General features: G+C 53.2%; 1 protein-coding gene across 1 annotated transcript in view; it reads right to left on the bottom strand.

Annotated features, from left to right (window-relative positions):
* KIF26B (kinesin family member 26B) overlaps nt 1–26,879 on the bottom strand; it is a 468,028-nt gene that overhangs the window by 72,208 nt on the left and 368,941 nt on the right. Inside the window, 4 exon segments of the mRNA XM_047077348.1 lie at nt 3,295–3,478; nt 6,767–7,029; nt 8,041–8,134; nt 13,209–13,415. Coding sequence (XP_046933304.1) covers nt 3,295–3,478; nt 6,767–7,029; nt 8,041–8,134; nt 13,209–13,415 — 748 coding nt within the window.

Here is a 26,879-nt window from a genome sequence, read left to right as displayed (position 1 = left end):
GTCTGAGCCTCCGATGGCCAGTTAGCAGCCTCACGCTCTGCTCTTTGCTTCCCTGCAGGGTAACTAATTAATAAACTTCCCTTTAATTGAGTTCTGGCTGCCAGGTCCACAGGGATTATTACTTATCTATGATAAGTAAACAAAACCTTCCATTTTTAAACACCACTTCAAATCTCTCATTATATTTTAAACAGATACAAATTCGCACAAGTCAAGTGAGCCACGGGCTGGAAGCTGTGCGCATTCGGGCGCGGATTCCTCTGCTCCCAGGAAGCTGGTGTCGTGGCAGGTAGGTGGCAGTCCGTGGACCGTCTCCCTTCTCACCTACAGATACATTAAAAAGCCCCCCCCCAGGAAGTCCGCGGAGCCATTAATGGCACTTGCCTTTTCCTCTACCCTGGATGTATTATTTAAGAGCAATGTGCCTTCACGATGTATAAATACGAAGGTGAAGGGAATGTTAAATATTCTGCAAGTGCCCAGGACGCGCTGAGCGCTGGAGCATCGGTGGGTCGAGGGAACGTCCCAGCCCACGCTCCTGTGACGCTGCACTTTTAAGTTCTTACGGTTGAAGCAACTTAACTAACGGTTTATTTTCAAGATCCTTTCCCCCTTTCGGGTTCCCAATTAAGGGCAGAACCCCGCACGCGCGCGCGCGCGCACACACACACACACACACACACACACACACACACACACAAAAGTGAAAAACCGGAAACCGCCCTTTTCAGCGTGGTTTCGAAACCCAGAAGGAGGAGACCACCCCACCTCCCGAGACCTTCCGCGCAGCGCCATTTGGAAGCAACTTGGCTGAAAATTCGGATCTTTTGTGAGTCACTCTCTGCCGACGGTGCAAGAATCCGCTGCGGGCTCTGATTATTTCCGTTATTATTGACTTAAAAGAATAAAACAGCTTAAAAGAAATAAAGCTTTAAAAAAGGAAAGCTTAAAAAACAAAACATTTCTCAGACTCCCACGTTCGTGCTGCTTCGACACAATCCAGGAAAAACAGTGAGGGCAGGATTTAAAAGCCAGCCCCCCAGACTGTTAGGGGGATAAACTTCTGTTATGAATTTTAAAGGTCTGGATCTTCTCATCCCTCTCCTAATCCCTTGTTTCCTTCTTTGAGAAATTTTTCTAAACGGAAGTGCTGGCCATGTCACGAGCCCTTCGCTGAGAATCAGTCCCCACCCCCACCCCCTTATGACCCTGGCTGGTTTCAGGACAGACTGGGGCTGCTGCTGGTCTGTCTCCAGGGGCACCCAGTGCCCAGCACGTGGGGCCAGCGTCTCCAGACTCCCAGGCAGGAGCCAGCACAGCGAGCAGCCGGGGCTGACAGTCAGAGCCTTGCTGCCTCGTGGAACCACAACCCCAGGACGGGGTGGATGGTGAGATCTCAGGCCAGGGGGCAGGAGGAGGGGCAGGGGCGAGTCTCCAGGCTCAGCTGAAACTAAAGGCAAGGGCAGCCAGAAATATAAGCAAACGAGTGATACGGCACCACGGATGAATCTCAGATGCGTTCTGCTAAATCAAAGATGCCAGACACAAAAAGCCACATGGGGATCACGTGATTCCATTTGTGTGCTGTTCTGGGTAAAGGCAACACTAAAAGGAGAAACACGGATCAGTGGTTGTCAGGGGCGAGAGGTGGGGGGAGGGACTGTCCAGAAAGGGCAAAGAGAGAGCTTTCTGAGCTGGTGGCTTTGTTCTGTCTCTGACGGTCGTGTGCTTACGCAACCGTACTGATTTGCCAAAACGCCTCTAACAACACACAAGAGGGGCAAGTTTTACCGAATGTAAATCAGACTTCTTTAAACCTGAAGTAAAACAACAGCTGGGGGCGCCCGGGCGGCTCAGTCGGTTGAGCGTCCGACTCTTGGTTTGGGCTCAGGTCATGATCTCACAGTTCGTGGGACTGAGCCCCGCATCGGGCTCTGTGCTGACAGCAGGGAGCCTCCCTGGGATTCTCTCTCTCCCTCTCTCTCTCTGCCCCTTCCCCCCTCACGTGTGCACACACACATCCTCTATCTGTCTCAAAATAAGTAAATAAACGCTAAAAAAATTAACAACAATTAAGGAGGAACAGCCATGGCAGAAGACTGAGCCAGCAGAAGCGTGGAGATTAGGGAAGGATAGAGCTTCCACTGGGGGCGGGGAGAGAAGTCCTCAAGACCCAGCTCCAGGCTACTGGTTTCCATGTCTTGGGCAAGAAGACTTGTGGAGGACTCGGGAAGCCCTTCCACGGATCCCAGTTGGATGCCTTAACTCCAGGCTCCACCGAGAATCAGGTTTGTTGATGGTCTCTGTGTTAGTCGATTAGCTTCACAGTTTCCACGCACTGGGGTTCATCTCCTACTCGGGGCTCTTGTTTGTTTTCCGGGCACCCAGGTCCTTGGGGCAATCGTTCAGAGGGCACAGGGGGACCAGCTGCCCGCGCTTCGAAAGCCCTCAGACGTGGCCATGGAGAGGCTTTGAAGCTGCTGCTCGGCCAGCCTAGCGGCTCACATTGCCTTGCAAAGTGCAGTGAGGTCCACGGACCCGGGGCCCACGGTCCAAGAGCCCATCTGAGATACTCCCCAGTGTGTGGAGCGTGCACGACCTGGCGGGCAAAGGGGAGAACGTGGCACCGAGGTCAGTGCTGGCTTCGAATACGTAGCCCAGAGGGGACTGGGCTCCCGGCAGTGACGCTCCCCACAGGGCAGGGCCTGGACCCCAGGCTTAGAAGAGCGTCACTGACTGGCATCACCCAAGGGACGGAGGCAGCCAGAATCTGGTTCGTTCTAAAAAAGTCTGGTTTCTAGATTACTTTAAAAGCACGCCTTTGTTTCTTCCAGCTCCACAGAGGGGACTCAAGCTAATGATTAATAACATATCATCAGGGTGCCTGGCGCATAAATATCGGGCTTTCACGAAAAGCACCTGTACGGGTTGCGAACAAAAAGATAGTACTAAACGGCTGTTTTTCCGCTTCAAGTCCTCGCTCACCTTCCCCTGGCAGTAGTTACATTTGTAAACGACCTTCGCCCCCGGACAGCTCAAAAGTGAACCGCAGTCCAGACTCGGCGTTTGTCTGGAGCTCCGGGTGAGCAAACCCCATACCGTGGAATCGTACCCCGCTTAAGAAAAAAGGGTCAGGGGGCGCCTGGCTGGCTCAGTTGGCAGAGCACGCGGCTCTCAGTCTCAGGGGTGTGCGTCCGAGCCCCACGTTGGGCGCGTCGCCCACTTTAGAAACAAAAAGGGTCACGGTGGCCCTCGACGGCGGGTCTCTTGCTGGGTGGAGATGGGGCCACTTACTTCCTCCTTTCCCGCTCTTCTCCATGCGGTACTGGTAGATGTGCAGCGTGAAGAGCATGTGCGAGTTGCGGTGGCCTTCTTCGTCACAGTCCTGCTGGCTGCCGCGGCGGGAGGCGATGGCAGCGTCCAGGAAGAAGGCGGCCTTCTCCGCCGTGGGTGCCCGCAGCTCACTCTGGTTCTGCAGCTGGAAGACACAAGCCGAGAGCTGAGGCCCCAGCCGGAGGAGGGCCGGCGTGCCGCCCACACCTGGCTCTCTGTTCTGCGGAAAAGCCGCGTGCCTCTCGAAGGCCGAGGGTCCTTCCGGAACAACGGCCTGTACTCACCTGCAATTCCCAACCAATCCATTTCGGGAAGTCCATAATGAGCTCACGTATGGCACGGAAGGTAGGTTCACAATTTAAGTAATGGCAGGTTGAATAGCAAATGGTTGTATCCGACTGAACGGCAGGGAGCAGGGGGCCCAGCCTGGTCTCTGCAGAGGATAGTAAGCTCCCCCCCGCCCCGCCCCCGCCTCAGCTACCCACCCACCTAAGAACACACGAGGGACTAAGATTAGAACGTTTGGGGGCCCCTGGGTGGCTCAGTCAGTTAAGCGTCCAACTTCGGCTCAGGTCATGATCTCACGGTTTGCGGGTTTGAGCCCCGCGTCGGGCTCTGTGATGACAGCTCAGAGCCTGGAAAGCCTGCGTCGGATTCTGTGTCTCCTCTCTCCCTCTGCCCTTCACCCCCTCACGCTCGGTCTCTCAAAAATAAGAAAATAAACACTAAAAAAATTTTTTTAAAAGAAGATGCATGAAAACACCCAACATACTTGACTGTCTCATCTCTACTGTTTAATTTATCTTTAATCCCTAAATTCATGCTCATGGTACTTATTAACTAAGAAAGCATCATGGGCCACGTGTCCTAATCCTATGAGATCCCTTGGAAATCAGAGTAAACCTTAATGAGAACGATAGTATCAGAATTTGACTAGCACCCCTTTTTGGGGGGGGGGAGAAAAGGAAACATCTCGTTTATTCAAAGAAATGGTTTGCGGTATGTGCCTTGGGGTCGGTACACATTCTGACACTTTCCTATCCCGACTCTGACTGCACTTGTAATTCTGAACTCTGAGGGCTGATCTTGGCACCTGGGACCTTCAAAATCCCCGAACTTCAAAGAGAGACTCTGGGGTGTTTGAGGTCACCGTTTGAATGATTACGGCAGAAAAAAAAGGTAAAGGGTTTTTTGAGATTTTTCGACACGAAGAGTTAAAATGAAGAGGCTGTTGATCTCTTCTTAGCCCTCAGTTAACCGGGTCCTTCACCCAAGTGGGGGCTTCACGGGCAGAGTTATTACAAAAGGGAACGGAGGCCACAGCGTATTTGAGCACCCAGGTAATTCTTGGAGAGACAACAGCAGGCGAAGTGACACTGATTTCTGTCACAGGTGCTGTGATGCTTCAGAAGAGTGGTTCTCAAAGTGAAGTGTGGTCCCTGGACCAGCAGCATCGGCGTCACTTGGGAACTTGCTAGAAATGCATGTTTTGGGGATCTGTCCCAGGCCTACTGAATCGGAAATTCTAGAGGGGGAGCCCAGCACCCTGTGTTCACAAGTCCTCCAGGTGACTGAGAAAGACTACAGTTTGAGGACCACCGGATTAGGCTTTGAATGACCAAGTGGTTTGGATTCTGATTAGATTCCACATCCAAGTGGTATCTGATGCCTCTATTAAAACTACTAACGGTAGGGGCGCCTGGGTGGCTCAGTCGGTTGAGCGTCCGACTTCAGCTCAGGTCACGATCTCGCGGTCTGCGGGTTCGAGCCCCGCGTCGGGCTCTGGGCTGATGGCTCAGAGCCTGGAGCCTGCTTCCGATTCTGTGTCTCCCTCTCTCTCTGCCCCTCCCCCGTTCATGCTCTGTCTCTGTCTCAAAAATAAATAAGTGTAAAAAAAAAATTTTAAAAACTACCAACGGCCAATCATGGTACCCACCCTTAGTGGGAGAACTAACTGGGCAGTCACAGATGACCAAGGAGAGCCATCTAAGAGGGCTTCCTGGAAGAAGTGGCATCTGAAGGATAGGGACTTTGCCCGATGAAGAGCCAGAGGGGAGGATGTGCAGAGGGGAGAGGGACGATGGCTGGTGTCTGAGTGCCCTCCAACTGAAAGTGTGCTCAATCACTGGGAAGCTCGTTACCAGTTCACAAGCAGGGGCCCCATCCCAGACGGATTCAACCAGAACCTGCATTTTCACAAGATCCCCTGTGATTCATATGCACAGTGAAGTTTGAGGGGCGCTGCCTTTTTTAAGGGACCTGAATGTAACTTAAGAGGAGTGGTAAGAGGGGCACCTGGGTGGCTCAGTCGGTTGAGCGTCCGACTTCGGCTCAGGTCATGATCTCACGGTTCATGGGTTCGAGCCCGGCATTGGGCTCTGTGCTGACAGCTCGGAGCCTGGAGCCTGCCTCAGATTCTGTGTCTCCCTCTCTCTCTGCCCCTCCCCCACCCCGCGCGCGCGCACACACACACACACACACTCTCTCTCTCTCTCTCTCTCTCTCTGTCTCTCAGAAATAAATAATAAAACATTTTTAAAAATTAAAAAAAAAAAAGAGGCATGGCAAGAGATGATGCTGGAAAGGCAGGCGGGGGTCATGTAGGACCTCACAAATCATGAGGAGGTTTGCAATGGGGGATTCATGACAGAAATGGAAGGATCTGAGGTGCTTTGAGCCGGGGAAGAACACGGCCAGGTGTGAACAGATGGGTGCAACTTGGAGGGAACCTCGCCCGAGAAAACAATCCCACCGGGGATGAGGCAGGCACTCATCAAAATGAACACTTATCAGAAAAAAACTAGGAAATAAAGCCTTCTGGAGATTGGAAGGGCAGATTCTTCTGGATATGAACCAGACGCACTCCACCTGCTGTCAGCCGGCAAGCGTGAGACGCACAGAACAGGCACCACCTCCCGCGAAGGTGGACTGGAGCCTCTCTTGGCTTCCACGGTTCCAGCAATTATTTCATGGTTCTAATTAGAAAGTGGTTATTAGCGTTTCCTACAGCACTACTAACCCAGCTGTAAACCAGTGCCAGAAACACAGTTTATAGAGCCGTAAACAGCGCCAGTAATGGCTGGAGCTATTTGTGCAGAGCAGTAAATATTTCGGCTTGTTGTTACACAAAAGAAAGACTGTACTTTCTTTTTTTTCTTGAGAGGGGGCGTAAAGAAAGCGAATTCAGTTTGCCCCCGAGGGCTCCGATAATTGTGGTTGCTGCTCACTGTCAGTTAGATCCAAGGTACAAATATTTAGGTTAGGGGCCGATGGCCCTGCACCAGCTGCAGGCCGGAAAGTCCCCGTCCACCTGTAGGTAAACATTCACGAGCCTCCCCGTGTGCATGTGGAGTGAGTCACAGGGGAGCCTCCCCGGCGAGGAGCCACTCTGGACCCCTCCCCCTCCCCCACACCGAGCTCCAGAGCCAATCACCTGCGTGCCGCAGATGGGGTCCTCGCACAGGTACACGCCCGGGGACTGGCCGTCCTGCAGGCTGCCGGTGGCCACCTCAGACAGCAGGTCCTTCAGGTTCTCCTCTTTGCCCCACACTTCCACGGCTGAGATCCGCACCGAGAAGCGGGCTCCCGTCTTTTCCTTGCGTTCGTTTATCAGCTTGAAGAGCCAGGAGATAGCACAGGGGATGATGCCAAGGTTCTGCATGGAGTCGTCCTTTCCGATCATGGTGTAGGATTTCCCTGGGGGGGGGACGAGGCAAGGCAGGAACACGGCTTGAGTGTCCCCGTCCACAGGGGAGGTGGGGGGAGGGAAGGAAGGAGAGGAAGAGGCAAGGGAAGCGGTAAGCCTTTCCCGGTACTACGCACTAAATGGCTGTAATAAAGAACGTGAGCGCCCAGACAGGATGAAGTCACGGCTCCCCTCGAGGAGGATCCCACACCATCCGGTCGCTGCACTGTCTCACACGCGGTGGGAAGGCAGACATCTTTCAACGCTATGACGGCCCTTTTTATCACCACCCCACAGATTAACTGCACATACTTACACTTTATATCCTTCCTCAAGTTCAATGCTGTGTCTCTTTTTATAGCATGAGCAAATTCTATTAAGCTCTGGGTTGCTGCTTTGATCAGAGATCAAGAGGACAGAAGTGAGGTGAAATGAGTTCTCTGTCCTGGCCTAGAACCGGCCTCCCTCCCTGCAAAGGGGTGCTTTGGGAGCACCCCAAATTACTGACTTGGAAAGTGAGGCCTGCCGAGCCAAGGGACACAGGCCAGGAGTACGAAGGCACCCTAAGGGGGTCCAATCATCCAACCCCCTGGCCGGGTGCTCCCCTGGCCCCCTGACCCCCTTGTCCTTTCTCGCTCCGGCACAGGCCAGAGGCTGGGAGGCAAGGTCGGCTGTCAGGTGCTCCCCAGATAGGTCCTGACACGGTTCTGGGCTTTCCCCGGAGGGCTCCATCCACCGCCCCGAACCCAAGAGCCCCTGCTCGGTGCGGGTCCCTCCTCCTGCTGGCTCTCTGGGCGAGGCCCTGACCTGGGCCAAGTGGGAAGAACCCCACCCCGTTTCCTAGGTGACCGGGTCTCCACTCGGGACGGGCATTGCATTTTAGCAGCAGGAACCGTTACTGGGGACTCTTCAGTCCAGGCGACCGCCTTCCATGTGCCGACGCAGACCCCGGGACCCGCGCCGGAGCACGGGCTGCGTGATTCGGAACACAAACGGCAGAGACAAGCACGGCTCTCACTGACCCAGCTTGGCGTGGCCGAAGCAGAAGACGCAGCCGTCCGCCCCGTTGACCACAGACTGGATCACCTCCGCCACGGTTGCAGCACACACCTCGGCCTGGAGGACACAAGAGGGGACACGTGCAGTGAGTGGACCGTGAGCAACGGCGGGGGGAGCCCGCCGCCCCGGGGCTCCGGTCCCACGGCCGGGGCGCTACGGACGGGCCAGGCCGTAAAGGAGTTCCTGGGCCGCTCGAAACCGTCCGGTGCCTCTGCCTCTCGCAAGCCCGAGCCTCACACACACCGCCCACAAACCACCCTTCTGCTGACTTGCAGCCCGTTCCAGCGGCCGCCTCCGCAGGCCAGGCAGCAACACGCTGGGACGAGACTCGTGGCCTTCCTGATCTGCCCTTCTGGGCTGCTGGACAAGGCATTTAGACTTTCCACTGGCCCTCCGCTAACTGGATCCTTCCTTCACACACACACACACACACACACACACACACACACACACACACACAGCATAGAATTGGACCAAGCTTGTTAGTGGGAAAAAGATGACATACCATTTCAAGAAAATGACCTTGGGAAACGCTGCATTTCTCACATAAGCAGGGGCCTGGTGATCTACATCGACTTTCTCTCCCAACCTCCCTCCTCGTTCTTGAGCCACGTCCCCTTCTCTTCAAAACCAGCCCCTTCTTTCTCTCTGGGCAGATACAATGTACGGTGTCAAAGGCCCCTCGTCAGCGTGTCATAATGGATGCTCTTCAGCCCGCTGTGTCTCGTCTGCCACATGACTCTCAAGTCCTCGGAGGGGGCCAGGCTTCTGAGAACTTTCGGTACTTCCCCATTAACACCCAATAAGCTACCGCTCCTCAAACGACAGGAACTCAGTACATTTTGTGGCCTGACTTGGGACATCTGGGAATTCTCTGGGTAGCATCTGAGGCTTCCAGGAGGACAAAACAGTGCACTGTGTGCTGTCCCCTTCCTGCCAGAGTCCGAACTTAGGGATGCACTCAGAGGCGTGAAACACCCGGGCTCTGCGGTCGGCGGGGCAGCGTGCCTCCCGGTGGGAGTCCAGTTTTCAGCTCCAGGCTGCATGAGTACAACGGGTGTGAATACTTGGAAATCGATTTTCTCTCCCAAACCCAAACTGAAAAACCATACTCCACCCTCGCCCCGCTGTCTGCTCTGGTGGTGACTCAACAACTCTGCTGGGGGCTCCTCCTGGACTTAGGGGGAGGGGGGGCAGGACAAGGCTGCCATGGGGACTATAGGATCTGTCACACCCCCAGGACCTAGGCAGCGAGAGGGTGGCTCGAAGCCCTGAGACTGAGGAAGTAGAATATTCTTTTTAATGTTTATTTATTTATTTGAGGTGTCGGGGGGGGGGTGGGAGAGCACGCACGCAAGCGGGGGAGGGGCAGGGAAAGATCGAGAGAGAGACTCTAAGCAGGCTCCTTGCTGTCAGCACAGAGCCCGACGCAGGGCTTGAACTCACGAACCGTGAGATGAGGACCTGAGCCAAAGTCGGAGGCCAGTCCACTGAGCTCCCAGGCGCCCCGAGCAGTAGAATCTGGAACTCCCCATGGGCACCTCTGCAGAGGGGGGAGAAGTTCTTGCTGCATGAACTCTGCCTCCTTTGGACATGAAGTGAGGAGGGGGGCCAGGGGGCTCACAGCCCCACCCGGAGCCAGCCACCAAATAGACGAGGGCGGCAGGGAGAGAGCTGGTTGTGCGTGGACCAGAATCATCTGTGCAAAGGCCAGTGGCCACAGGAGACACGGGAGTGGCCTCACGGGGCTCCCCTTGCTGAATTCCTGCAATTCCAGTGGTCAATGACCCGTCCATCTCGTATTGTTAGTGGTTGACAGTGGCCCCTGGGCGCCCCCTGCTGCCTTCTGTCTGGGGGGCCCAGAGAGGCAGGGAGCCTTCCCTAGCACAGACGCAGGCAGCAGGAAGCCTCCACTTACCCACATGCTGGAGTCCTCCCCACCGCCCTTCCTGTGAGGGACTGAATGTGTGCCCCCAAAACTGCTATGTTCAAACCTGACGTCCAGGGGCAGCTGTGGGGCTCAGTCGGTTAAGTGTCCAACTCTTGATTTCAGCTCTGGTCATGTTCTCACGGTTTGTGGTTTCAAGCCCTGCATCAGGCTCTGCGCTGACAGTGTGGAGCCTGCTTGGGATTGTCTCTTGGTCTCTGTCTCTGTCTCTATCTCTGTCCCTCCCTGCTTTGCTTGCTCTCTTTCAAAATAAATGAATCAACATTAAAAAACAAGAAACCTAACATCCACTGTGATGGTATTTGGAAATAAGCCTTTGTGTGTGTGTGGGGGGGGGGGGGCGGTGAGTAGGTCATGAGGGTGGAACCCTCATGAACGAGATCAGCGTTCTTGGGGAAGATGCCCCAGAGAGCTCCCTCACCCCATTCAGCGGGAAGACAGCTGTGAATTGGGAAGGATTTGGTCTTGGACTTTCCAGCCTCCAAAACTGTGGGAAAGAAATTTCTGTAGTTTATAAGCCCGCCAGTCTGTGCTGTTTTGTTACGGCAGCCCAAACAGACTAAGACACATTCCCACAGCCAGACCCAGTGGAGGTCTGCCCCGGAGGGGGCAGCTGATGACTGCCAAGGCCACCATGGGTCCTAGGGAGGGTCCACCAGGGCAGTGAGGAGCAAGGACTGTTCCAATCATTGCTTAGCTGATGTCCCGAGAGACTGAGAGAAAGCCAAGTTCATAACTGCCTGGGACCTCCCTGGTGGCTGCAGCTCATGAGCCCACTGAGGACCTGAGAGCAGAAGCCACCGCGTCCACTTTCCTGCATTCCTGCCTCGGAGGCTCAAAGGGTGCTCACCTCTCGGGCGCTGAGGCTGACCATGACTGTCATCAGTGATGACACGACAGGCAAAGATAGCTCACAGTTATCGAATACTCGCCACGCTCTGGCTCTATTTCGAGCATCTCGTATGTATCGGCTCAATGAATCACACTGATCTGGGTCTGTCTTCAGCTTACAGATGAGGAGGCTGAGGCCCAGAGAGGTGCAGTGACCCGCCCAAGGACACACTGCTAGTAAACAGCGAATAAAATGGCGGGAGGTCAGAGATGCAGGACAGAGAGATTACGGGGAGGAGAGCAGGAAGCGAGGTCTGCTCAGGAAAGGGACTACGAATGAGAGGCTGCATCTTTGAGCCTCAGTTTCCTTGCGCAGGATGTGAACATGGCAAAACTTCCCTCTTTTACAGCACAGACTCCGAGAAGAGTCCAATGGGTTAATGTACATGAAACTTCCCGAAAACCACAAATTGAATAGAGAAATGCAATGCATTATATTATTGGCGAATTTAACAAAAGAGAAGCTTCCGGAAGCGAGTGTGACAGTCGCGTGGAGCCCCGTGTGAAATGTAAGCAAACGTGAGCAATTAAAAATGGCTCTTTTCGGGAATAAATCTAAAACTCATTAACAGCCCGCACTTCATTTAGGGTTTGCTTTGGAATTTCTGCAACTTGGGGAGAACCGCTTCAGAAAAGTTTTAACTGTGTTAATTACATTACGTGCAGGCCATTTATTAGACACGATGTCAGGTTTAGATTAGTGAGCTGGGTGGTACCACACACACACACACACGCGCGCGCGCGCACACAAAAGTCACAGAGAAACTATCGAACTTCTTTGTATTCTGTCTTTTTGTGGTGAAACTCTTTGGGGAAACCATGTGCCCAGCTCGTTAACGAATGGAGCTTGTAACACGCACTGTGTGTCTGTGGTATGATTCCGGGGCCCGTGTGAGTATCCTCTCTTCTACACTCGGATGCAGCGTCGGAAACAAACAGGAGCTGCGAGCACCCTTGTCCTCAGGCTCCGCTGCAGGCATTGGCCACCCCGAAGCACCCTGTTTCGTACGAATCCTGGGAAGGGCCAGCCGGAAACGCATCCGAAGATGCAGCCGTCTGATGCCAGGACGCAGGCGAGGCAGGTCACCGCACACCTGTAACCTGGGTGACGTGTCTACTGGAAGATTCAGCCGTGCCGATTCACTGCAGATGAACTGCACCAGATGGTGTGACTGAATCTTCCAGTGGACATCTGTTCTTACTGGGATTGGCTCCAGGAGCTCCGGTCCAGGAATCTTGGCACTCTGGGCCCCCAAGGAGCCTCCAAATTATACTCGGAGCAGAACGGCCATAACTCTCCACACTCCCTGTGTCTGTGTGTGTGTGTGTGTGTGTGTGTGTGTGCGTGTGCACGCGCCCCTTGCAGGGTGACTTTGCAGTGCCACCACTCAAGAGGCGGGGTCTCTTCCCACCCCTCAGATCTGAGCCAACCGAACGCAGCAGAAGCCAAGCCTTGTCAACGCCAAGCCTAGCCTCGGGAGGCGTGTGTACTTGGATCATTCCACCGCCGTGAGCGCAAGCCCCGGAGAGCCTGCTGCTTGAGGAGAAACAACGCGGATTCTACACCAGCCTAAAGCCAGGCAGCCCCCAAACATGGGATAGACACGTAAGTGCGCCAAGCTAGAAATGGAAGAACGCTTGGCTGGACCATAGATTAACAAGGAATAATAAATGCTCGTTGGTTTAAGCCCCTGAGTTGTAACGCATCACCAGCTAACTAATAGGACGGCTGTCCCTCGCCTCTCTTCTTCCCCTCTACTCCACCTCACCGATTCAGGCCGCAGGACTGCATGTGAGCCTCAGTTTCCCTGCCTGCCACACCAATGCCTCACTAGGACTTGCCCCCCATAGGGCCCTAGAACTCTGCCTGATTCAAACCCAGCTCCTCGACACACCCAGGAGCCCAGGCAGGCGTGGTGTTCTTGGCGGACCCCACGCGTCACCATCTTCACGCTGTTGTTCCTAAAATTTCCGCTTCTGCCTTCCAGTCCCTGCTTCTGTAAGCCATCCGCGGACTGGCGCCCTCCTCCGCCCTCCTCCTTCTCTCCAAGGATGCGTTGTGTTGAAATCCTGGCACGATGATGCCACCCAAGGCCTGACACCGATAATTCAATGGGACCAAACTATTCAACGGAGCTCCCACAAGTTGTACAGCCGGAAGAACTGACACGTCAGAACACTCCGGAAGACACCCTCCCAGCTCACAGGTCCTGGTGGACGGGGAAGGCTTCTTGGAACCAATCAACACTGCCTGAGCCTGTGGCTGGGGACGGTGGGAGGGGCCACACCCACCTGAGAAGCATCTTGAGGAAACACGGCATCGAAGGCAAACATCTTAGGGGGAACTTGGTTGCCTCTCTTCTGGAAGACGTTTTGACTTCCGCAGGTCAGGGGGTCATACAGGGTGATCTGCTTCTTCCGCGGGTCCACCTTTAAGAATGAGCTGGATTCGGAGGTGTCGCGGGCCAGCGTGGAACAGATGCGAAGCATGACTTTCACCTGCAGGAAACAAAGGCGGGAAATGACGTGCAGTGACGTCGTTGGATACTTTATGATGGGGCACCCTCTATGCACTCTGGGGACACGAGCATCCACCACGGCAGGGAACCTTCTCATGATGACACGGGTTAACGACATAACCTGGAAATAATGATGACATAACAGGAAAACTGACCTGTTGTAACTACCAGGTGGCATGTTTTGCTACGTCCGTTACTTTCTTACAGAAACGGCACATCGTGTTCTTTATCTTCTTATTAATATAAACTGAAAATTAACTGCATGCTGGTGGGCCAGTCACACAGGCGAACAGGCAATCTGGATGGCCGAGGTTTGGGGGCTGGCGTAATTCCCTGGAAGAGGACTCCTCACAGATCGATAAACCACAGACATAAACGTTAGCTCCATAATTTACTCCTCGCCTCCGCTCATCAGGACTCTCGGAGACAAAAACCCACAGTTATTAGTGTCATCATTAAAGGCTTGTGAAATGGCCTGTTTTTAATGGCCAGCATTTGAAATGTGTTCCGAGGAGCAACGGTGAAAAAAGATTCGTTCGAAACGTGTTATTTGGGATCCCATTAAGCGAGTGCACAGGAGTGGTCATTTCAGGGAAGGAAAGCGCGTCTTGGTGGGAACCGGGAGCGGGTCCCTTTAACCCGCCTCCTGAGGAATTGACCACGGACCAGACACGACCGCCAGCCCGCTCCACCCCCACGGCCTAGCGGAGCACTCATGGAAATAAACCGCCTGCCCCCCGAGCCCTAAGGTGAGCCGACGTCAAGCTGCAGCCGCACACACAGCTCTGGAGGCTCAAGTCCTGGGGAACTGGAAGGTGTTTGCGCCCTTATCAGCCCCTGCTTCTGTGTTGCTAGTTCAGTCCAAATGTGGCAGTGAGCACCTGCTATATTCCAGCACTGGGCTAGGCTCCCAAGACACAAAGGCTGGTGATACACAGGGTAACAGACAGAGAGAGACAGATGATTTTTTTTTTTAATTTTTTTTTTAATATTTTTTTTCAACGTTTATTTATTTTTGGGACAGAGAGAGACAGAGCATGAACAGGGGAGGGGCAGAGAGAGAGGGAGACACAGAATCGGAAACAGGCTCCAGGCTCCGAGCCATCAGCCCAGAGCCTGACGCGGGGCTCGAACTCACGGACCGCGAGATCGTGACCTGGCTGAAGTCGGACGCTTAACCGACTGCGCCACCCAGGCGCCCCTTTTTAATTTTTTTTAACGTTTATTCATTTTTTGATAGAGAGAGACAGAGCATGAGTGGGGGAGGGGCAGAGAGAGGAGGAGACACAGAATCCGAAGCAGGCTCCAGGCTCGGAGCTGTCACGGCACAGGCCGGACGCGGGGCTCGAACCCACGGACCGCGAGATCGTGACCTGAGCTGAAGTCAGACGCCTAACCGACTAAGCCACCCAGGCGCCCCCAGATGATTTTTATAATACCACGTGGCGAACCCCGCAGCTCTGTAGAGGGTTCTTTTAAACCTCATCTCTGTGTCTTGCCTTCCTCATCGGATCAGTTGTCAGGTCTGATGAAACGTCAGTCAGGCAGTTTCGCAGAGAGGGGTTTATACATTTTTAAATAAAAGATTTCCAACGTGCAGAAATGCTCCGAGAATAATCTTCATTGTGCATAATGGAGCGAGGGCACCCTCCTGTTTATCTTCTCCCTGTCTGTTGAGACACGGGAACTGGCCCGCAATGCACAACGTTGACGGGCACGGGCCTCGTCGGTTGCCCTGGCTGTGTCCCAGCGGTGCTGGTTCCCATCCCTTCAGAACAGCACTCAGGGTGATCTGCAGGCCGGGTGTCACAGTGGAAGGAACCCATGGCTGGGGTGAGGCTCTCGGGGTTTAAATCCTGGTTCTCCCGCTGGGGGGGGGGTGTCATATAACGATTCCTGCCATTTCCTGGGGGTCTATTGTGTGCTAGGGCTGTGCTGTCACCCAAAGGACATTATTGAGTCTGACAAGCCAATGCATAGGTACCCTTGTCCAGATGAGACAACTAGTGCTCCAGAACTTGCCCCAAATCTCTGAAAATGTTCGTGGTAAGGCTGGGCTCTGATCCCACCTCTGTCCTGACACCAAAGCTCATACTTTTTACATCATGACAAGTACTGCCTCCCGTATGTGGTCCAGCCTCTTGGAGCCTCAGTGTTCTCACCTGTGTGATAGGGACAACGAGGCCTCTCTCAGGGGACCATGGGAAGAATGAAAGAAATTGACCTGCAGAGTAACAGCGCAGGGTGGGTGCGTGATTCCTGTTTCTCTCCCTCTTCCTCCTTCCCCCATACTCGCCTCCCTCTGAACTGTGACATCCTAGCATTCTCTGATCACCGTGTTAGCGGCGAGGTTTTAGAAGTTCTTGCCCCGGACGCCGGGTCCCGTGAATCACAAACGGGATGCCACTGGGGATCCCTGCAGACAGCGCCAGGGATTACGCACTGGTCCTCGCAGGCTCCTACGAGTAAAACACCGTCACTGTGTGTGTGACAGCAAGCAGCACATTGGTCTACGTTCCATTCTGGCAATTCTCTCGTTCACTGTGAACGTCTCCGTGCTGATTTCAGCCCCGCTCGTGCGGGTAGGTCTGCCCCAGTCACACAGCAGGTGTGCCGAGGGCACATACTCAGACGGCAACTTTTGGTAGTGTCTGGGGCCTCCGGGCTTTCCGTAAGCCAAGCCCCTCGCCCGGCCTCTGAGCGCTACAAGTCAGCGAGGATGCAAATGCCAGGCAGAACTGATGGAGTCACATGGCCCGCTGCTTTTCGATTTCACAATTTCACATGCAATTTCTGGGTAACCAGAGGTGCTGAATGTAAAATACGAGCTGAGCCAGGCAAGGGCCCGCATGGAGACGTGGGAGAGAAGGGGCTGAATTAGCGAGTCATTTGTCCGGGGGTGGGGGGTGCTCCTGCATCGTAATGAAGTTCCAAGCCTGCCCTCCAATTTCTGCAGACAGGCGGACGGTGCTGGCCGCCGGTCTGGCCCAGGAGACACGCAGTCCTTTCAAGACCCACTGAACTCTGGGTGGGGGTGGGGAAATGCCATTCTTTTCCTTCGCAGTTCATTTAAATAAATGGATATTTTTTTTCTCCCCTTAAAGGAAGGAAATTAGGTTTTTCTGCTTGACTTCCTTTGTGCCAATTCTTCCCCCATTCCAGCACTTGGCGTTTGGCTTAATCCTCTGTAATTAAAGCGCTTTGAAGATACCACTTGTGATCAAGACGGTCCCCCGGACTTGCCAGAAGTTTTCATTTTTGTTGCAGATGCTGGTGGGTTCCCGGGGCACCTGCTTCAGCCCTTCCTGTCCCTGCTGCTCCGGGGCACAGAGAGGGTCCCTGCCGTCGTGAACACCCACAGCTGTCTCCCAGCTCTCAGGGCAGGGGGGACGGTCCCTGCTTTCAGTCGCAAAGGCAGGACTGGCAAAATGAGATCCAGAAAACCAGGGCGCGGTCTGAGTGGACACGTTCCAAAGACAGGAGGTTGGCATTTCCTCGACCAACAGCCACCCTCAGTGGTCAAGACCCCACTTTTGCCTCATCTATCTAATGGCTCGGTGGCCGGTGGGGCTCCTGAGGGGTGGTCCCCACGGGCGCTCACTGTTGCCGCCACACGTGATCACGTGCACAGATGTTCGTGTCCATCTCTAGTCACGGAGAAGAGAACCCGGTGTGGACGTAGGGGGCTCCTCGCTGCCCCTCTCTCTACCCAGAAGCTTCCCAGCTGGAGGTTTTCGTCAGACTCTAAGGAAGGCTCTGGCCAACGTGACCTTTGGAAGGCTCGCTCAGCAACAGAGAAGACCACGGATGGTGGTGAGGTTGGTGGGGGTGGGGAGAGACCACCCGTCACCGTTCTCATGCGCAGCTTTGTTTACACTCCTTTGTGGGGCCCCGCAATGAAGGCCCTCAACAGACACACAGGAGACAGTGACTGGCCCCTGGACCGTGTCGCGGCCTCAGGAAATGCTCAGTGCACCTGTGTCACCAAGGATACGTCGTTTCCCCTACAAGGCTAGAGGCTTCAGAGTCAATTAAGTGCTGACACCTTGCACGTCTTTTTACACTTTTATATTTTGAATCTCCTTATGTTGATGTCCAAGCCCACACTCTTTAAAAAAGTTTATTTCTTTTTGAGAGAGAGAGAGAGAGAGAGAGAGAGAGAGAGAGAGAGAGAATCCCAGGCAGGCCCTATGCCATCAGTACAGAGCCAGACATGGGGCTCAATCCCACGAACCGTGAGATCATGACCTGAGCCAAAATTAAGAGTCATACGCTTAACCTTCTGAGCCACCCAGGTGCCCTCCAGTCCACAACTTTTTAAGAATCAGGTCAGTAGAAATGAATCAAGGTGAAGTCAGATCAACCTCACAAGAAATGCCATTTGGGCATCATTTTTGTCCTGATCGCAGAGTATTAGAGTTATCTTTGAGCCTTCCAGATCTGTTCTTTGTTTTTTTAATTAAAAAAAAATTTCAATGTTTACTTATTTTTGAGAGAGAGAGAGAGAGAGAGACAGACAGAGCGTGAGCAGAGCAGGGGCAGAGAGAGAGGGAGACACAGAATCCGAAGCAGGTTCCAGGCTCTGAGCTGTCAGCACAGAGCCTGATGTGGGGCTTGAAACTCATGGACCATGAGATCATGACCTGAGCTGAAGTTGGATGCTTAACCGACTGAGCCACCCAGGCACCCCTAAATTTTTTTTTATTTATTATTTTGTATAGAGTGAGCAGGGAAGGAGCTGAGAGAGGGAGGGAGAGAGAGAGGATCTGAAGCAGGCTCTGTGTTGACAGCAGAGAGCCCGACTGAGCCACCCAGGTGCCCCCAGATCTATTCCTAAGTTCCTAAAACATGTCTGGGAAGGGTTCAAGGCAAACCAGAGGCCAGTGTGACAGGTTCGTCAAAATCCACCAACAAGAATAGTGAGAAAAGTGAACAAGTTGGATGGTTCGGAGGAGAGTCTGGAACCGAAGGGCGAGTCGGCTGAGACAGAACGGCCAACCCACAGAACCAGTCTGTTCCACGACCCTGCGTCTTTCCTGCTGAGGCCGGCGCCTGCGATGGAGACGCTGAGGTTCCTTGTGACAGACGTGAGCCACGGAAATATCCATCACTCTGTCCTCTAGGCGACCTTGTCCGCCTCAGAAGAGAGAAAGCCAGAGTCGGTGCCCCAGCGCTGCCTGGTGGGAGTGGAGGCTGGACGTCCACGGAGGGAGCACTGTGCTGACCTCACCACACACCAGGGTGACTTTCCTGCTTTCCCTAGATTTTCAGGGGGGGTTCAGCTCTTGAGGGAGAAATGAGAGATAACAGAAGGGTCCCTGCATGGGATGAGCCAATCTCCTTTCTTACAGGTTCCAGGTGTGATGGGCACCACGGTGAGCTAGGAGCCAGGGGACCAGGTTCTAGTCCAAACGTCACCACCACTGAGTGGCTGTGTGACTTCAGGTGTGGACCCTGGTTTCCATACCCCTAAAGTTGGGCTGTTGTACCACCCACGACCCCTGTCTTGAAGGACAGGTGGGAAGCAACAAAGAAATAAAGGCAGAATATAAAGCAGTACACATATATAAAATATTATTCAAGAAAGAAGAAAGGAAGAAAGAAAAAAAGAAAGAAGGAAGGAAGAAAGAAAAAAGGACAAAAGAAAAAAGGAAGGCAAGAAGAAGGCATATTCCTCAAATCAACTAGTATAAAATAGACTTTTCTATACCAGGTGAATGACATCAGAAGCCTTTCTACCAGCCTTAATTTTTATTTTATTTTTTTAAGTTTATTTATTTATTTTGGAGGGGGGGGAGAGAGAATCCCAAGCAGGTTCCACGCCATCAGCACAGAGCCTGATGCAGGGCTCGAACTCACGAACTGCAAGATCATGACCCGAGCAGGGCTCGAGAGTCGGACGCTTAAATGACTGTGACACCCAGGTGTCCCTACCAGCCTTAATTTTAAAACTTAAAGCAAGAAATTCTTGAATGAGCCTGCCCATACATAGTGACAGGAGCGATGGGATCAAATGACTTTCCTCCCTCCCCCCCCAACAAATTAAATTAAAGACCAAGTGGTCTGCTTCTATCTTTTGCAAAGGTATGCGCTCCCTGTTGAATTCGATCTGAACCTCTAAAATCTGGATGTGGTGTTTCCCTTATTTCATTCCTTTCTTTCCTGTCTTGATCAGATGTTCTGGATACGCTCATGTTGTCTGCTTATGGCTCATCAGTCCCTTCCAGAAGATTCTCCAGACATGAAGAGAGATGATCAGAGGACAGGAGCTGTAAACAGTGTGCCCCCAGTATGTATTCTCAGCACTCTTACTTTTCTGACCTACCACGAAATTCAGCAACCCTCCACATCCTTCCGTGCTTAGGACATTCTGACAAATCTACTGTAAAAGTTTCCAAAGGGGATTAAAGGTGTAATTTTCCAGCTGTTATGTAAAGGACACTCTCCACTTTATAACCTAAGATTCTAGTGCTAACCCAGCACCGACACACCGACCCCCATATACATGACTTTCCTTTCCCGTTCGATTTACCCAATGTGCCTGCTTGACCTGACAGACGAGCTGTTGGAAGTCTCGAATAACCCTGATCCTGGGAGGGATGGGTGGACGAGAGGGCCGTGCTCCCTAAGTTAACAGAGGGAGCCTTTGAACATATCTGAGAGTTGTGTTCCATCCAAACATAGTTATCTTTACAGAATTATACAGATCCATGCATCACAGCTCAGTTACTTGCAGAATCAAACTAAATCGAACAGAGTTTCTTTGCACCAAACTACAATAGTAATCCTACTGACCCAGTCAAGGTTCATGGGGCCATTCCCCCAGAAAAGGTCCAGGGGAACAGGATCCGGTGCTGAGTCTGGGGGCTAAGAGGGCAGATGCCACGAGGCTGAGAGCTCCCCTGGCCTATCTGGGGGAGCATCTACTCTGTGTTGACAAAATCAGTGACTTCATCACTGACTCATCACCAGCCATCTGTACCACGGCCATAACTTCTTTATAAATTTTATTAAAAAATTTTTTGTTGTGTTTATTCATTTTTGAGAGACAGAGAGACAGAGCACAAGTGGGGGTAGGGCAGACAGAGAGGGAGACACAGCATCCGAAGCAGGCTCCAGGCTCCGGGCTGTCAGCACAGAGCCCGACGCGGGGCTCGAACTCATGAACCACAAAGCTCATGACCTGAGCTGAAGCCTGACACTCAACCAACTGAGCCACCCAGTAAAAGTTTTTAATAAAATTTATTTTGAGAGAGAGAGAGAGAGAGAGAGAGAGAGAACATGAGTGGGCAAGGGGCAGAGAGAGCGGGAGAGAGAGAATCCTAAGCAGGCTCCATACAGCACAGAACGTGACGTGGGGCTTGAACCCACAAACCATGAGATCATGACCTGAGCTGAAACCAAGAGTCAGATGCTTAACCGACTGAGCCACTCAGGCGCCCCAAATTTTATATTTACAGGGGACCTTCTCATCCTTATTTCCATTTGATTCCCCACAACAGCTTTATTAGGGAAACGTTAACATGGCCATTATCACCATCATCCTTACTTTAAGGGCAGTGGGTACTTAAGTGACTTGCCCAAAGCCAGTTGCCCGCTGGCGAGGGTGAAAGGGCAGGGGCCCCTGACCCACTCGCCCTGCAGTGAGCGTCCTGGGTCAGATGGAGCCAGAGAAGAGGCCTGTCCCTTCCACCAAAGCCAGCAGAGCCCGAACCTGTTCACTGGGGGCTGGGCCAGAGCCGAACCCCCTTAAAGACAGGGTGCTGTCTCTGCGCTGGGTGGCTGGCTTCTCAGGGGTGCCAGCGGGTGAGCTCATGTGGCGCCAGACGGCACACGATGAGCGGTGATGCCATCAGAGAGGGGAGATTTACATTATTAAAAGCCACGCCGGGAAAGGTGACAGGTGGTAGCACCAGAAAGCTAAGCGTGAGGGGAGCATGTGCAGGACCAGAAAATGGAGCCCAGTAATGAGATGTGCTCGCTAAGGAAGTGCTTCGGGGAGCGGGGACGGGGTGGGGGTGGGGGGGGGGAAGTTCCCCGAAGCTCCTGTCTGGTGCATGTGTCAGCCTCAGCCCGCAAGCCCAGCAGGGAGGAAGCATGGCCCGGAGGGGGGTCTGCAGCCAGGGAAGGGCTGCTGGGGGCCAGGCAGCCTCTGGGAGCGAGGTCCCGCGCTCCAATTAGCAGGCCGGGGAAAAGCCGGCCGGGCTGGGAGGGTGGAGGCAGGCACGTTGCAGGGGCCGGTCTGGCAGCAAGGACTGGAATTGTGACAGCGGCCTACATACAAGAGGCCCCATCTCTTAGCTCATCGTGTTAGGGAACTCATTTCGCATGGATGAGCGGGTTTTAAAACGCATCCTAAGACACAGTCCTTCTTGGGTCCAAAGCGAAGTGGGACATGGGGTTCTCTGGACGAGCAGCTCCAAGGGTAAGGGCACTTGCTGTCTGCCTGGCCTCCCTAGGACCGTGTGGAGGGTAGCCTGGAGGCTGGGGCACACTCTCTGCCCACAGGCTGCCTGGGTTTGAGCTCTGGCTGCACCGTTTACCGCGCTGTATCTGCACGAGTGATTTAACCTCCCGCAGGCCTATCTAGAAGCTCGTCCTGACGACAGTACCTTCCTAGCGGGGTTACGGTGATCATGAAAAGAGCCGCTTATGACTGTGCTGCTACATGAGTGTTTAATACATACCAGCTATTCGTTTTTTTTCAATTTGTTTTCAATGTTTATTTATTTATATTTGAGAGAGAGACAGAGCACGAGCAGGGGAGGGGCAGAGAGAGAGGGAGACAGAATCCCAAGGGGGCCTCCTCACTGTCAGCGCAGAGCCCGAAACAGGGTTCAAACCCATCAAGCGTGAGATCATGACCTGAGCTGAAATCAACAGTCAGACATTTAACTGACTGAGCCACCCAGGCGCCCCTGAAATTTTAGTATTTTAAAAATTTATAATATACATGTACAAATTACTATTGTTGAGGGTATGAGTCTACTGGAAAGATCATACACTTTAAAGTCAGACGCCAGCTCTTACCAGTCGTGTGGCCGTGCACATTTTATTATTTTATTTTATTTTTAAAGTTTACGTGGCGAGAGTGTGAGCACGTGTGCACATGCGTGGCAGAGGGGCAGAAAGAGAGGGAGAGAGAGAATCCCAAGCAGGCTCTTCACTGATAGCACAGAGCCTGATGCAGGGCTTGAACGCACAAACTGTGAGGTCATGACCTAAGTCGAGATCACAAGTCGGTTGTTTAACCGACTGAGCCACCCAGGCGCCCCTAAACATATCATTTTAACATAGCTTTCTCATCAGTAAAATGGGGATAATAATCCCTACGTGGAAGGATTTACGTGATTCTTAGGCAAAGAGCCGTGCCAAGCCCTTGGCACAAAGCAGGTCTCCATAACGATCACGGTCACATTGAACCCACACACGGGGCGGCCCTGTGAGAGCATACGCCGTCAGGAACCTAACACAAGGTCACCCCTCTCCCAGCAATGCCTTCAACCACCTCTGACCCAGGGGTTCAGGAGACCGTGAACCTTGCTGGTTTATGCCACACAAGAGGCCTGGAGACACAAAGTGTCACCCCACTGCTGCAGGACGTTGCCGAGGCCACCTCGCCCCGGGCCCACCAATGTTTACAGATCCAAGGTTAAGCTCAGGACTTCCAATTCCCAGCCTCTCTTTCTTCTGCCTGAATTTTGGTAAATCCTGGGGAAGGGGCAACTGCAGATTTTTCCAAATGCTGGGAAGGAAAACTACTGTGGCTAGTTTGTGGTTACTATATTTTATCTTTTGAAATACCCCATTCCAGAGATAAAACGGCACAGAAGGACCTTCTGAGAGAGGAGCAGTGGGCACGCCTTGCATCAGAGTTCTTTCAGGCGCACACAGCTTGGCATTGGCACTTATTGTTAATAAGGGCCCATTTACCGCTAAAGCTCACTCATGTGTGACGACTGCACAGCTAAATAGTAGATCTGTCATTAAATAGCGGACGCTCAGGAAATGTCACATCTGCCGGCGCAGACCCCGTCTGTCGCCAGAGAGGTGCTGTCTGCCTTTGGAAACACCAGGACAAAAGGGAAAGTTACTTTTCTTTTTCTGCAGCCCGTTTTATTATAAATATGAAAACTGCAGCTTGCTAAGCTGACACTTGACGCTGTGTCTGGACCTCACTGCTGCGTTCTCCTGGGCCTGGGACTTTTTACTATCCCACGGCTTCCGGTCTAGGGAAGTGACACCCAGAACTCTGAGAATAAGTCGAGTGACCCAGTCTCGGGACCACCTAGAAATACCAGCCGCCAGATACCGCACAGAATCCGGGGAAACACCGTAATAAACAACCTGTTGTCTAAAACAAAAAGCCATTCTTACCATGTAATAATTAGGTATGTACCTTTCTTTTTTTAAAAAAAAATTTTTTTTAACGTTTATTTATTTTTCAGACAGAGAGAGACAGAGCATGAACAGGGGAGGGGCAGAGAGAGAGGGAGACACAGAATTCGAAACAGGCTCCAGGCTCTGAGCCGTCAGCACAGAGCCCGACGTGGGGCTCGATCTCACGGACCGTGAGATCGTGACCTGAGCCGAAGTCGGACGCTCAACCGACCGAGCCACCCAGGCGCCCCAAGGTATGTACCTTTCTGGTATTCATCTCTGACGCCCGTTTTCGATAGGAAACGATCACTTAGGAGCACTGTCCATTCAGAACTGTCCGTTCAGCATGAAGACTTTGCCGGCCTCTAGGCTGCTTGCCTGGTGGTGGGAGCACAGGCATCCTTGGGGCCCACCGGGAAGGTGGGTTCGGAGCAAGTGGGGAATCCTTTCCTTAAAGAGCCGTGATACGCGACCCCCAAGCCTGGGCTCTTGTCCAGTGTGGAACCCCGTAGCGTCAGTCTCAGGCAAGAGGAGAACAGGCGTGTCCTAGTGAGAACAGGCGTCCGGGGAACTTTGGGGTCAAGGGGCTGAAATCTGGAACGGGCTTAGCTGAAAGTTAGGAAGTTGGGTAAATTAACCTGCATTGAAGGCTGACAGGCACTCAGTGGACTGCCGCACCGAGCCCTACATTCTCACGACCCCTGTACGCTGAAGAAGGGGAGAAGGGGCTAGAGGAGCAGAAAGATGCCAAGCCAGTCCCAAGTCCCGGGCCCTCGGTAAGTCTTAGATTTTCATCCTCAATGAGAAAGAGTATGAGAGTGCACTCACCCCGGCATTAGCCACAGTCACCCCCGATTCCTTGTCTGTCCATTTCTCTCCTTAGAAGTGTATCTGTGCTGTTCCACTACACACGTGTGAAACACACACTGTTTCCCACTGGGGGGCCACGGGGGCAGCCCGGTCTCGTGACGTTAAAGGGATTCCGTTTTGGATTACTTTATTTTCAACTCGTAGGCTTGGAACGGAAGCAACTGTCACCCAGTTCGGCTCCAGTGAGCCCCAGGCTTGCTGAGGACGATGGCATGGGACAGACCTGGACAGCCCGCGGGGGAGGTGGGTGATGCGCTGGAGAGAGGAGGGGGTGAAGGCCAGCCGGGGGTAAGTGTGAGAGAGAAACTCCTGCCCCCTCTGGCCAGGGGTGAGCTGCTGGCCCTTTGGAGCCCCCTCCCCGCCCCTCTGCTTGGCAGAGAAGCCCTCGATGGCGGCAAGACCCATGTTCAAAGCAGAACGGGGAATTCTAATAGCGAGGATTATGCGGAGGACATGTTTTCTCTTTTTTTTTTTAATTTTTTTTAACGTTTATTTATTTTTGAGACAGAGACAGAGCATTAATGGGGGAGAGTCAGAGAGAGGGAGACACAGAATCCGAAGCAGGCACAGAGCCCGACGTGGGGCTCAAACTCACGGACCAGACCGCGAGATCATGACCTGAGCTGAAGTCGGCCGCTAAACCGACTGAGCCCCCCAGGCGCCCCTCTTCATTTTCTTTGTAAAATGTGGGTGTACAGGGGCGCCTGGGGGGCTCAGTCGGTTGAGCTCAGGTCATGATCTCGCGGTCTGTGAATTTGAGCCCCGCATCGGGCTCTGGGCTGACGGCTCAGAGCCTGGAGCCTGCTTCGTATTCTGTGTCTCCCTCTCTCTCTGCCCCTCCCCCACTCTCTCCCAAAAATAAACAAACATTAAAAAAATAGAATGCGGGTGTAGAGAATGAGATGGAGGTCAAGGACGAACGTGTGCAAGTCCGGTCTTCACCTAACCGCATTCTCCTCCAGGGTGCATAGGGTAGGGTGGGAAAAGAACAACCCAACAAATTAAAGCAGGTCCCCGTATTCCAGCAAGTGGCTAGAAAGCTGGGGTGTGGAGGAGGCCTGGGAGGGCAGCGTGTGTTCCCTGCGGGGCAGGGGGGCTTTGGCAACCTTAAACCAGAGGCACCTGATCGGGAAGACGCACTCCCGAGAGGGAGCATTTAAAAGCCCTCCGGGTACGTCGAATCTGAAGGAAACGCCAGAAGCATTTCGCCTGCACTGCGATGGGTGGTCTGCAGCCTCAGCTTGCCGAACTGTAAACGCTAACTTTGTGTTGGTCCCACGGAGATGCTCCCCAGGGCCTTTTGTATCATATGGAACATGCTTTCCTCCAAGACCAGGATGCAGAGGGAGGCTCCATCGTGGCTCCGTAGAAGGGACGCTGCCACCGGCTGTATGGCATGGCGGTGTCCTCATCATGGAGTTCTGCTCCTGGAACCCGGCTTGCAGAGGGCTGTTTCATCCTGCCTTCTGGGGGACCTACACCTGCCCTCTTCGTATTTAGGGCGAGCCTGAGCCGCTGTCCCCTAGTCAGATCAGGGTGGACTTAGAATCTCAGAAGCTTGCCCAAGAGACACAGACCGATCAGAACGAGGCCGGTCGCTCCCCCAGACTCCCGGCCACCCCCAAACCGGTCTGGTGTATAAACATCCAACTCGGGAAGCAGTACCTCCATCAATTCATTCCTTCATTCTTTCAGCATTCGGCTGAGTAAGGACTTCTTAACCTGGGCCAGGCATCCAGGGCTCTGCAGGTACAAAGAGCTTAAAAACCAGTTGTGTCCTCGAGGGGCTTATGGTAACAGGAGTGGTACAAAAGAGCTCTGTACAGCGACTGACTGGGCGGCTCAGTCGGTTGAGCATCCGACTCTTAATTTCAGCTCAGGTCACGATGCCAGGGTTGTGGGATCGAGCCCCACATCGGGCTCTGTGCTGTGGAGCCTGCTTAAGATTCGTTCCCTTTCTCCGTCTCGCTCTCCCTCTGCCCCTTTCCCCTGCTCGCACACACTCTCTCTCTAAAATTAAAAAAAAAAAAAAAAAAAAGAATAAAAAGAGCTCATACTGAGGTACACTGAGGGCCCAAATGGGGCAGGGGGATTTCCACCGGGGGAGAAGGGACCAGGCAAGGTTTCGTGACGATGACTGTCAGTGAGGCTTGGAAGAAAAGTTGGGGTCTGCAAGGCACCCAAGTCAGGCGTG

The sequence above is a fragment of the Lynx rufus genome, unplaced genomic scaffold (genome assembly GCF_022079265.1).
Source record: "Lynx rufus isolate CCGP_SWC_20201006 ecotype Redwood Valley unplaced genomic scaffold, mLynRuf1.p SCAF_15, whole genome shotgun sequence".
Taxonomy (NCBI): Eukaryota; Metazoa; Chordata; class Mammalia; order Carnivora; family Felidae; genus Lynx; species Lynx rufus.
This window is presented reverse-complemented; position numbering and strand designations above follow the sequence as displayed.